This window comes from Populus euphratica, unplaced genomic scaffold, assembly GCF_000495115.2.
Source record: "Populus euphratica unplaced genomic scaffold, PopEup_1.0 scaffold21.1, whole genome shotgun sequence".
Lineage (NCBI taxonomy): Eukaryota > Viridiplantae > Streptophyta > Magnoliopsida > Malpighiales > Salicaceae > Populus > Populus euphratica.
Genome location: NW_011499887.1, coordinates 275,870 through 287,793, shown reverse-complemented (window position 1 = coordinate 287,793; position 11,924 = coordinate 275,870). Strand labels below are relative to the sequence as shown.

Genomic DNA, 11,924 nt, shown 5'->3' with positions numbered 1-11,924 from the left:
TATTCAACACTCACCAAGCGATTCTCCTCACCCAAAGCAAGTTATTTATATATAAACCACGTCTCTTTGATCATTACATTTCATCCCTTCTTCTAAACTTTAAATCATAGTTTTTCAACTCAGAACAACAGTTAATTCTTATATAAAAAAGTATGTTGACTTCGTTTTTTTATTTTATATTATTTAAAAAAATAAAAATGATCTTGTTATGACTAATTTTTTTAAACTAGATAAGTTATAGATTAATTTAAGTTTCAATTAAATCATATTAGGTCATATTAGGCTTCGGCTTCAAATCATGAATGAATTTGTTATATCAAATTTTAAAACAATGCTATTTACATTCAAGTGATATAGTGCACAACTTCTTATTATCATGGAGTGATATGAGTTAATATAAATATTACATCTAATTTTATTAACTTTATAGGTCACATATTTATATCTTTATATATCTTAATAATAACACTAAAATAAAAAATTATATTAATAATATGCTTGTTTAGAATAAAGTCTTAAACTGGTAATAAATATAAAGAATTTTATAAAGAAACTAATGAAAATATCATGATACAAAGTAAGTGAAGATTTAAAATTTATATAAATTTTTATTTTACTGTTTATATAAATTTTTATATCTTATTTGATAATATAATTAAAATTAACTTAAACACTTCATTATGCATACATCAATAAAATTGATATCAGTCTAACAATTCTCTAAATAAAAATATATCAAATATTAAAATTTATGGAAATCAATTGACTATTTATTCATCAAAAATGAATAAATAACTAAAAATAACTAGTTTATTTTGAATACTTATAAATAACTCTTATTATTGCTAAAATAGAAAGGGAAATGTATCCTACATGACTCTTAAACACTAAGTTGTGATAGAAATTATTTGAATTAAAAAACAATACTAATATACTTAGTGTGTTTAAGATTACATTAATAATAGCAACTTAAGGTGTTTTTTGCTTAAAAATATATTAAATTAATTTTTTTATTTTAAAAATTATTTTTTATATCAACAAATCAAATACAGTTTTAAAATATATGTAAAAAAATCATTTTAAGAAAAAAAAATTAAAAATTTAAAGGGACGTGATTTGTACCATATTCTCAAACACACTCTAAAATAATGTAAACCTTTTATATTCTAATACTACAGTATTTATTCTCACATTCACTTATACTTGAAATACTTTTAAATATCCTATATGCTATTAAATGAGTTATAATTATATAAAATTTAATTGTATTATCCATTTCAAGAGAGAGTGTCTTTAGTTGTAAACAAAAATCATATAATTGTAAATCCGTGGGAGTATATATTAAAAATATGAGAAATTCTTAATTATTGACGACGGACATCACCAAGGTAAAATCTCGAAGAGAGATTTGAGTGATTCTTTTGAAAGTAGCCCCGAAGATATGGTAAGTTCCGAGGAAGTAGCCAAGGGGGATTGCATGAAATTGCTGGACTTAATTGGATAACTCTGCAGACGAGGAGTGTTCCAGGAGAGCAATGGAAATGCCTATGTCCCCAACTCTTCATGAGATAGGGTCTGCAGGTGCCGAAATATCTGCTAATAAACCCTTACTTGTTGAAACCTTCCTTGGACGTTTACCAAATGGAAAGGAATCTATAGTGACTTCTTCTAGCTCAGATGCCATTGATGTAGAAATTAGTTCCAATCAACTGAAAGACAGATCCTTTGGAACTTCCCGTGCTGATTTGCTGCATGAAGATGAAGGTCCTGCAGATTCCTTCGATATTCTAGGCAATAGAAGAAGCACCTGTAACACCATGAATTCTGGAAAAGTTTCTGATGGTCGGACCAGGGATCCTGGATCTGATTTGGACACTGAGATGCTGAACATTCCCAGATCTGATAAAACTTTGATGAATAATAATAAATTGGTTATGATATTTATTTTATATTTTTTAAAAATATGAAACAAAAATATAGATGAAAAACTTTTAAGATTTGACAGCATGCACAAAGATATAATATATTTTTTTAAATGGGAATTTATTTATTTATTTTTGAATTTTTTTATTGAAAATTTTGAATTTTTTTAAGTTTTAAAGAAAATTAAATATTTTTAATATCAAATTTGTATTTTATAGTGTAAATTTATAATCTAATATTATATAAAATTATTAAAAAAATATGAAAGAGATCACAAATATTTTTAAAATTTTATTTGATAATTTTAATTTTTTTAATTATTATTATTAAAAATATATTGGGCTGGACTTGACCCAACTATCTGAAATGAGTCCAGCCTAACTTATTAGGTGAGGTTATATTTTTTTTTTTAAGTGGTGAAAAAAATTTGATATAAATTTACTAAATGATATTGTATATTTGAGTTTGTATTAATAAAAAACATAATATTTAAATATATTTTGGTACTTAAAGTATGAATATAAATTTATCAAATTACATTAAAATTTATATTTTTATCCATTAGCTTTTTTTACTTTCCATAAGTTAATTATATTATTGATAAATTATATTTATTTAAATTAATCATTATTATTATTATTAGTGCTATACTTAATTCTCTCTTACCTTAATCCTATAGCAAAACAACATTTTTATTTGAGAAAATTTAAGGACTTGACTTGGCAGAAAGGAGATCAGATTCTTTTTTTTTTTTTTACTTGTGTCATTAAAACCTTAAATTAGACATTTAAAAGAAACTATTAAATCTCTTTAATGCATCATTGGCGTTTTTAAAACCATACCAAAAATAAATAAATTTAATCGACTTACTTAATGGATCAAAGATATTAAAAAAAATACATTTCTATGGAAGAATTGTTAAATTCAAAATTCAAAAGAATAATTAAATAATTAATTACTTGACTTCATTACATTAATTGACATCATCTGTAAACTGTACGTAGGAACAGACACAGAGCCTCGTGACTCCACACCCACTCTTTTGTTCTCTTATAGCATAATCAAATTAAATAAATAATATATCTTAACCAAAACATTTATTTTCGTAATTTTTGAACTAGATTCTCCCTCCCTCCCCCTCTCTCTCTTGATTCTTGGAAAAAAATAAATTGTTTCCTTGCTTGGCTAATGGCTAGGAGCTCAGCTGTATCTTTGTCTTCCTTTTGTCTTTGTTCCCGTATTTTAGTGAAAGAAAGCGAAGATTTTTGAATCATCCTTTCAGCCAGAAGAAAAGAGAGAGGCACTGCCGCCGCTGCTGCTAGTAGTGTTGGACTGATACTGCTTCTACGACATGTCCTTTTCAAGTTTCTGACTTTCTTCTCAACTCAAGAGAGGAGGCACAGATACTAGTAATACAAGCATTTCTAAGTTTGGCTTGGACTTAATCTTTTGCTTTTCAAGAAAAGAAAATGGGGTCTTTCAGCGCCTCTTAATCATCATCATCATCATTGTCAATGCTCCATCCTTCAAGGTTTCTCTCTCTCTCTCTCTCTCTATTATAATTTGTCTGCTCCATACCATTTTGAATTACATTCCTGCATGCATATCTCTCTTTGTTTGGGATATTTGAAATCTGAAAATGGGTATCTTTCCTGTTGTTTTCTTCTGTTTGTTTTTTGGGTCGAGTTTGAAATGTTGATGGACTCGGTCAGGAGGTAGGAAGAGAGAAAAATACCTGCTTTGTTTGAAAATTGGAAAGGAGAGACAGGGAGAGAGGGACCACTGCTAATAACCCGTATTTGAGATTGTTCTTTTGCTTCATTTTTTCACTTCCTCATTGTCCTATGGATTGTAACTCTTGCATACCAAAACCCCCTTTACTCCATTAGTCAATCCATTGCTGCTTCTTGCCCCCCTCTCCTCTCCTTTTCTCTTTTAAATACAAATCCCAATGTTTTTGGCCCATGACCTATGACCCATCACTAATTTCTTTTTCGATTAAGAATTGGAATGAAACAAAGAGTGGATCAGCTTCATTTGAAAACCTTTCAAGGGTGTGTGGTTTGTGGACTGCCGTAGTTCTTACTAACAAAGGAAACAACTTTTGTCTTCCATGACTGTTAGGGAGGTACCCCACTTTCCCCTCTACTTTTCCTCCTTGTGGAGCTGTTTTTGCTTTTCTTAAGCCCTTTACTTTGACTTGTTAGATTTTCGTTTCTCTTTTTGGAGCCATCATTCATATGGTCATGATTTACAGAATCCACTGCTTTTTTCTTCTGCCCTGATTTTCATGTGGTGAAAACAATGCAATTGGTTTGGTAAAAGAAACTCACCACCCACACAAGCGATTCTACTTGCTCTTCCCCCCCCTTTCTCTTTTTATGGCCTTCCTTTTCAAGTTGTATCGGTATGGTCTGTCGCTAGAAACAGAAGCTGCCCGAGCTCACACTTGTGTTAATTGTTTTTGTTTGGTTGTGTTGACAATGACTAGTAGCTGTGGCATTCATGAAATTTTTTTGTCCTCATTACATGTTCACACTTCACAGGTTGCACAGTTTTTTCTCTAATTATGCATCTCATTGTGCCTTTGTCTTTTATATTATCCTAAGATTGTTCATGTTGACTAAAACCCTTTCTTAGGTTACCTCTTTAATGTTCAAGTCCTTTCTCTTAGCATGGATCTGTAAGCTTTATTATACTTGTTTGAACATGGCGTAAATCCTATCTGCGTGCAGAAGCCAAGATGCTTGGGGGATTTTAGAACGTGCCAAGCCCTGTGATCGCAGGACGTGTGACTCTCCAGTTATGCCCAGCCAGTAAGCCCCCCCCCGATGCCTGGTTCATTTCTCCGGTTATAATTGGAACCCTGCTTTAATGCTCACTTCTAATGCTTTCTTCAACTTTTTACTGGCAAAATGTGCAGAAGTGATTCTACCTCTAAAGTTCTGCATTCTAAGGTGACCTATGACAATTCAAAAACCCAGCTAGATCTTGCAGATGAAGTCTGGAGCAACAGCTCTTCATTGGAGGTCAGTACTGGCTGACTTTTCATTTTCACTCGGGGTGGTGGGAGGCATTGCAAGAAGGATTGGGTTCTATAACAACAAAATGTTGAACAAAAAATGCACTTTAACTTATCCATTTCTGGGGAGGATTGGTTGCTCAATTTTGCTCTCATAATTCAGCTCATTTGGTGCCTTTTTTTAATATGAATTTCTTCAATTTTTACTGTAGTTGTCAACAGAAGCACTTAATTTGTCATTTGTATGTAGACCTTTAAACTATGACAGCTTTATTAAATCTGAAAAGGGTAGCTTTGACTGGAAGTTCCTGTAAATTATTTGTCTTGGATCCAAAGGCATAAGCCTTTGTAGCACAACACTCGGCTTTATAGTAATTGGTCTTTAATTTGATAGTTATGTTTCATCTTCTTGACACTTTTGGAGGTACTATTTTCTTGCTCTTTCATTTAATCTGTTTTTATAGTTCAAAAATGCAATTCATGTGGATTTTGATGTTTTGCAGGCAAACAATGTGAATGAAGAGGCTGGAAGTTTTGCATCGTGCATTAGAAGCAGCAATCCTTATCCTTATAGAATCCAACTTGAACGGGATGTAAGATCTCTCCTCCTGCAAGTCTCACAGTCACACTGTTTTTTTGTTGAGTTCTTCTTATGCATTTGTTTGTGAAACCTAGGGATTTTGATATGCATAGAGTGTTGACAATAGATCTGAAATGCTTTTGTTATAGAAAACAAGTTGAGATTCTTTTGAGCTGGTAGTCAATAATTGATGACAAGCACAGCTATAAAATAGGATGCATCGGAAAATGCACAAAAGAGCACTATCTGTGTTTGTATGCCTTTGATTGATGGCATAAAACTAGATATTTGAATGACCTTGAGTTAAGCCAGTTCCATGCTCCCCAGCACCTAAAGCAAGGGGCTTTTTCATTATTGCTGCAAATAGTGCTTTTATACTCCAATTTTCCCCGTGCTTCATTGTTTCCTGATGCAGTGATAATAATCTTGGGCTTTCAACCAAAAAGTTGCAGGTTCATGTCTTGAGAGTAGACACTTAATAGAAACCATTGAAGAATTTTACCGCCTCCAAAGTAGAAATTGACCCTCTCATGACCCCTTAAGTGGAAACATAGCTGGTAATGGGCTTCTAATTGGCTGAGAAAAACACACTTGTTGTGATTCATCCGGATAGTATCTCACGGTTCCAACAGTTTACTAGAGGCTTCGCTATAGGCATTTCATGCTGAACTTTTGTCTGTATTATTAGGTTGTGGAACATGACTTGTGATGTTTGTGCTAAATATGCTTAGAGGATGCTTACGACTTCAAAACCGGTGCTTTTTTAAAAAGGTAGGGGGTTGATTCCACAACTGCATTGATGGTTTTTGAGAAATAACAGTTGATGACATTTAAGTTCTGCCTTAATGACAAGGAAAGTATCGGTGAATAAAAGAAATTTGTAGTGGCCCTGTAGGACTGATATTTTGCTTTATGTTGAGTTTGAAGTGTAGAATGTCTGAAGGGTGAGTTTTGCAAATGATTTAGTGTGTTGTCTGTAAAAGTGCACTCCAGATAGCTCTTTTGCAGTCCATGGAAAGTACTTACACGCCACTATCCTTCCTGTACTCTTCTAAGTGAGGCATCATGCTTTGAATTGGTATCTGCTTGCTATCTTCAATTGCCGCTTGGCTATCATATGGTGACTTAAATTGAACTGAGAGAGCATCTTGCTGCATCATATTGTATCTAATCTTGTTGATGTGTACATAGAAATTTAGTTAATTGTTGTTGGATCATAGCTACCTTATGCTTATGGATGTGCCTCTATAACAGGTACGGAGATTACAACAGCAGTTGCAAGAAGAGATGGAAATGCATGCTATTCTGGAAAATGCTATTGAGAGAAATACAGTAAAATTATCTAGTGCATCATGCCTCCCACACAATGTATGTTGTTTTCTTTCTAAAGTCTCTTTTATATGTGCATTTTCATACACTGCTGAGCAGTCAGGTGAGCAATTGTGGTTAAGTGCTTAGAATTCATTGTTAGCAATATCTCTCTGTTTCCTGTTTATTCTTGATGTCAAGAGATATCAAGAATACGTGACAGTATCATTTTGTAGTTAGTACATCCAATCTATGTTTGACTCTATTGTAAATTTGAAGGTCCACCTTTCTAGGGGTTTTAATTTATTGTAAAATCCTCTTTCTTCAGTTTGAACAAGCTCAGGAGCTTCTGTCCACTATTGCAGTACTGGAGGTCACAGTTTCAAAGCTTGAACAAGAGATTGTTTCTTTGCATTTCCAACTAAGTCAAGAGAGAAATGAGCGAAGGCTTGCTGAATATCGTTTGAGGCAGTCAGCTTGTCAATCATTATCTGCTTACTCATTTGATAGCATGAAAGAAGAGGTACTTATCATATTTCTTTTCACACATGGCTTCTCCTGAGTAAAGAAATTTATGTGCTTCTTCCTTATTTGACCAAAGTTTCTTATCTTTCACATTATGCAAACATCTTTATGTAAATCACATTTGACAACTTCTTATTATTGCTGTCTCTGCAGTGGTGGTGGTCATTTGCTATCAAGTCATTCTATCATTGTCCTGCACCCATGAACATCAACTGCTTTTATTCACTTCAATGAAGCAATGAATCTTTTTCTTATCAACGAACTCTATACTTGTCATTAGAGTTTTCCATTGCCTGCATGAGTATATTTTATTTGTACTTTATTTAAGACTTTCGGAACTTGCATATATTTTGATCTAGCTAAGCATTGCATGTCTTAAATAAATATGTTCTTTTGAAATACCTATGTTAACATGTGGCATGCTAGCCTTTACACAGAAAATTTACTGCAATGTAACTTTCTATGCTTTTCCAGATTTCTTCTTCTTCTTCAAGGAGTCTGAAGCATTCAGATTATGAACTGCACCAATCAGAGAAGAATAACTCATGTAAACACCAAGCATCTGAATCTACTGGTGAAACATCTAGTGCTCAGTCTTTGATGGAGGTATCTGCTGGTTTCGCTTTGCTTGTAGAGCTTTTTGATTTATGTTCATGCGACAGCTGTAGTCTAGTGTACTTGTAGAATTGAATCTTTAAGTAGTCAGTTTCTTTCTTGTTTGAGTCTGTGATGACTGTTTTGGTCCATGTATGTTGTTGATAAAGAGGCAAAACTGTTCCATGAAGAATTTAAAGCATACATGACATGATATTTGCTTTAAGTGAGAATATGCAGCTTGTATTCTGGGAGATATGGTAATATGATTTAGATGCACCTGTGGTGGAAGGATGTTATTTTCTCACTTTGAAAAGCTAAAATTATTTGCACACGCACCAACTAAGAAAATGGTTTAGTCTAAACATAAATGAGGGATCAAGGTCACAGTTTGTAACCATTAAGCAAAATGTTGAGTCCAGATGGTGTTCAACAGTCAAAGCTCTTTAATCTATACATACTCAAAAGTCCATTTTCTGAACAATTCTTGTACAATTTAAGGTTGTACTGCTGGTTATTCTACATTTTATCTCTTGCATGCATATGCTCTCTATCTAATAAATCTTTCCTGTCTATGACTTATAGCAATAGATGAATTATTGTAAATGGTTGTGATAACTCCTTTCCAGAAATTCCTATTCACAGTATTAGGCATTTGATTTGTGGTACTTGGATCAGGATTCAATGAAGGCACCAGAGCTTTTCCAGGAGAAGAAAGTATCCGTGCAGACAGATGCCAAACCCACTCAACCTGCAGAGCTCATGAGGCTTCCAAAAGGAATGCCTCCTAAGGGCCTTTGGGACTGCCCTAATCAACTTTCAGAGGAGATGGTAAGATGTATGAAAAATATTTTCCTGTCCCTGGCAGATTCTGCTGTGCCATCCATGTCCTCTGCTTTAGAGAGCCAATCCTCACCTGTGTCACCGAGAGGACATCTGTCCAGTTCATCATGGTGGTCTTCATCTGAGCGCTCAATGATTTCATCATGGGTGCAGAGCCCCCGGATTGATATACAAAGTAACTCTGAAGTGTTGGCATTGGGCAGTGTCTTTGATCCCTACAAAGTGCATGGCAAATTGAGTTGGGCAGACATTGGAAACTATGTTTTAGCAACTGAAGTTTCTTGGATGTCAGTTGGAAAGAAGCAACTAGAATATGCATCGGGGGCATTAAGGAAATTCAGGTATAAGAGTTTTAAGTGAGCCATTTGTCTGAGCTTTGCATTTCATTTTGTAAGTTGAATCAAACAGGTCTAAAAACATAGAATATTTCGGTTCTAATGAGCTTATGCTCCCATTACTTTGATATATTTATTCTTTTTTTACTTGAATGTTTGTGTGGTTATCTGGGATCAGATCTGATAAATGTTGTTTTGTTTTCTTGTTTGAAACTCGGGGGACAGAACACTTGTTGAGCAACTTGCCAAGGTGAACCCTATCCATTTGAGCTCTAATGAGAAGCTTGCTTTCTGGATCAATCTGTACAATGCTTTGATTATGCATGTGAGTGTCTTCACTTCTATCACTTGTGTAATGTGCTAAAATTACATGGTGCGATGTGGGTCATTTCATAACTTTAAAGTTTATGTTCTTAAATTTCTATTGTTAAACAGGCGTACTTGGCATATGGAGTCCCAAGGAGTGACTTGAAGCTCTTCTCGTTGATGCAAAAGGTTTGATTCTTGACTAAACATCTACTTTTTTCTCCTCAGTAACTTGCTGTAAAGATAGTTTATTGTCATCATCATATGCAGTTCAAAAGCCCCAAGTAGTCAGCATTATATAATATGTTGTTGTAAGTGGCCTCTGGTTTCCTGTAACTCAAAGAGGATAAAATATATTATTGCTCTTGAAGGGAATTGCTGTTGTAGGCATGTGTTATGGTATTAGAAGGCAATGGATTCATGCAGTTATCTGGATCGTGAAAAATAATTGAGTTAGATAAATCTCCACACCAAACATAGTGAGATTCTTTAGTATCTGTAACATTCTTGATGTAGTGGTTCCTGGCAGATTCATGTGTTTGATTGATTGTTTACTGGTTTTTGCACTTGATGAGTGTCATTGATGCGATTTGGTTGATATTTCCAGGCTGCATACACTATTGGAGGACATTATTTTAGTGCAGCTGCCATTGAGTATGTGATTTTGAAGATGAAACCACCTCTCCACAGGCCACAAATTGTACGTGCCCCCCCCCCCCCCTCTTATCAACAAGTTCTCTGTTTTTGTGCACATCTTGAACTTCATACCCTGGTTAACATTTCTACTCAACACTATTGCCAGGCTTTACTTCTTGCCCTTCACAAGTTGAGGCTATCAGAGGAACAGCAGAAGTCTGTGATTGATGCACATGAACCTCTTGTAGCATTTGCCCTAAGCTGTGGAATGTACTCATCACCAGCAGTAAGAATGTTTCATGTGCTATATATTGATGAAGTATATTTTATCTTTCAGAGGTCGTGTTTATTATGTATATTTAGATATATTTGGAAGATATTCTGATGAATGAAAAATGCAGGTAAGGGTGTTCACTGCTAAGAATGTGAGAGAAGAACTTCAAGAAGCTCAACATGATTTCATTCGAGCTTCAACTGGAGTTAGCACCAAGGGGAAGCTTTTGGTGCCGAAAATGCTCCATTGCTTTGCTAAAGGCTTTGTGGACGATACGAATTTGGCAGTGTGGATATCACATTACCTTCCACCGAATCAGGCTGCCTTTGTAGAGCAATGCATTTCACAAAGGCGACAAAGCCTTCTTGGCTCACGTAATTGTGGCATTCTTCCCTTCGATTCTCGTTTCCGTTACCTTTTCCTGCCCGACAAAACTCCACTTCGATGATGATGTTAATACTAACAGCACCTAAAATCTGCCTGTATCTGGGAAATTCAATACAGGATTAATGTTAGGTTCCAAATGTTGCTAACATAATTAGGTTGCATCCCCCTGTTAATGACGCGACCTTTCTTGATAACAGTGAGGATGGAAGCAGTTTTTATGAATGGTTCTTGCTTACAAACCTGCTATCCCTTGGCCTGGTATAGCACAATTTTTTATGGGCACACTACGTCTGTCAAAGATCAATGGGAAACCAGCACCTAGCAAACACAGCCCACATCTGGCTGCCATGTTCAGCGCACACACTAGAATATCACCACCAGCTTGCATTCAGAAAAGGAATAAAAGTGTGTGCGTGTATTTCATTGAAGCCAATATACAACAGTCAGCAACGAACACTGTATTTGAAAGTCGACTACGCAGTCCATGCATCTAACCTTTTCTCACTTCTAACCATTACGAGATTATTATTATTCACTTATACATTCAACAAATAATATATGTAAAAGAAAAGGAATGAGATCACACACACGCACACACACACACCCCTGGTGACAACAGAGACACAAATTCAAGACAGGTCGACTTTTAGTTGCTGCTAGTGTATGATGTGCTGCATTCAATACAATGGCATTGCATTGGGTACTTGTCTGCATCGAAGTTTTGGTTTCAAACTGAAAGATGTGGTTAACAGAATTGTAGCAGAAAAATCATGGAATCCTGGCCTTGCATGATAATTCAAGGAAATGTCAACTTCCCTTATGGGGAATAGCAAGCTATTGCCCAGCCCTTCCTTGGTTCTAATACTAATGGATTTTACAAAGATTTGGCTTATTCTTCTTAGTTGTTTTACTTGTCTTTTTTAATCGAATTTAGAATCCTATGCTTAATGGATTCTATTAATTATGTAACTTTCAATAAAAAAATAATTTTTTCTTTAAGAATTTAGATCTACGAAATACGGTTAACTAGTTTATTTTTCTAGGAAAGTTTAAAACAAATTAATTATTTAGAAATTTATCTCGAACTTTTCGATTAAAAGTTTTCTTTACAGTTTAGGGTTGCATTCGTAGGGTTTGAGATATTCTAGTTCTTTCTTTCGCTATATGTTATGTCAACTGATATTAGAACAA

At 34.4% G+C, this 11,924-nt stretch overlaps 1 protein-coding gene across 4 annotated transcripts; it reads left to right on the top strand.

The window, feature by feature from the left end:
* Positions 1-3,068: 3,068 nt before the first annotated feature.
* Positions 3,069-10,979, top strand: LOC105130453 (ubiquinone biosynthesis protein (Protein of unknown function, DUF547)). 4 transcript variants are annotated; one of them, XM_011032978.1, is made up of 13 exons: positions 3,069-3,454; positions 4,659-4,739; positions 4,847-4,952; positions 5,449-5,538; positions 6,780-6,893; positions 7,162-7,356; positions 7,833-7,964; positions 8,631-9,136; positions 9,356-9,455; positions 9,566-9,625; positions 10,044-10,136; positions 10,239-10,358; positions 10,474-10,979. In XM_011032978.1, the coding sequence occupies exons 1-13, from the start codon at positions 3,438-3,440 to the stop codon at positions 10,792-10,794; spliced, it is 1,935 nt and encodes a 644-aa protein (XP_011031280.1). In that variant the 5' UTR covers positions 3,069-3,437; the 3' UTR covers positions 10,795-10,979. The 4 variants fall into 4 exon arrangements, with proteins under 4 accessions (XP_011031280.1, XP_011031281.1, XP_011031279.1 ...); XM_011032979.1 differs by lacking the exon at positions 3,069-3,454 and adding an exon at positions 3,545-4,051; XM_011032977.1 differs by lacking the exon at positions 3,069-3,454 and adding an exon at positions 4,091-4,330.
* Positions 10,980-11,924: the final 945 nt, after the last annotated feature.

Excerpts from the sequence above, each read along its gene's own strand:
- LOC105130453 (XM_011032976.1), top strand. The coding sequence starts at position 4,429 with ATGAAATTTTTTTGTCCTCATTACATGTTCACACTTCACAG. Across the intron at positions 4,470-4,658 it reads TACATGTTCACACTTCACAG|AAGCCAAGATGCTTGGGGGA; the intron begins GTTGCACAGTTT and ends ATCTGCGTGCAG. Across the intron at positions 9,137-9,355 it reads GGGGCATTAAGGAAATTCAG|AACACTTGTTGAGCAACTTG; the intron begins GTATAAGAGTTT and ends CTCGGGGGACAG.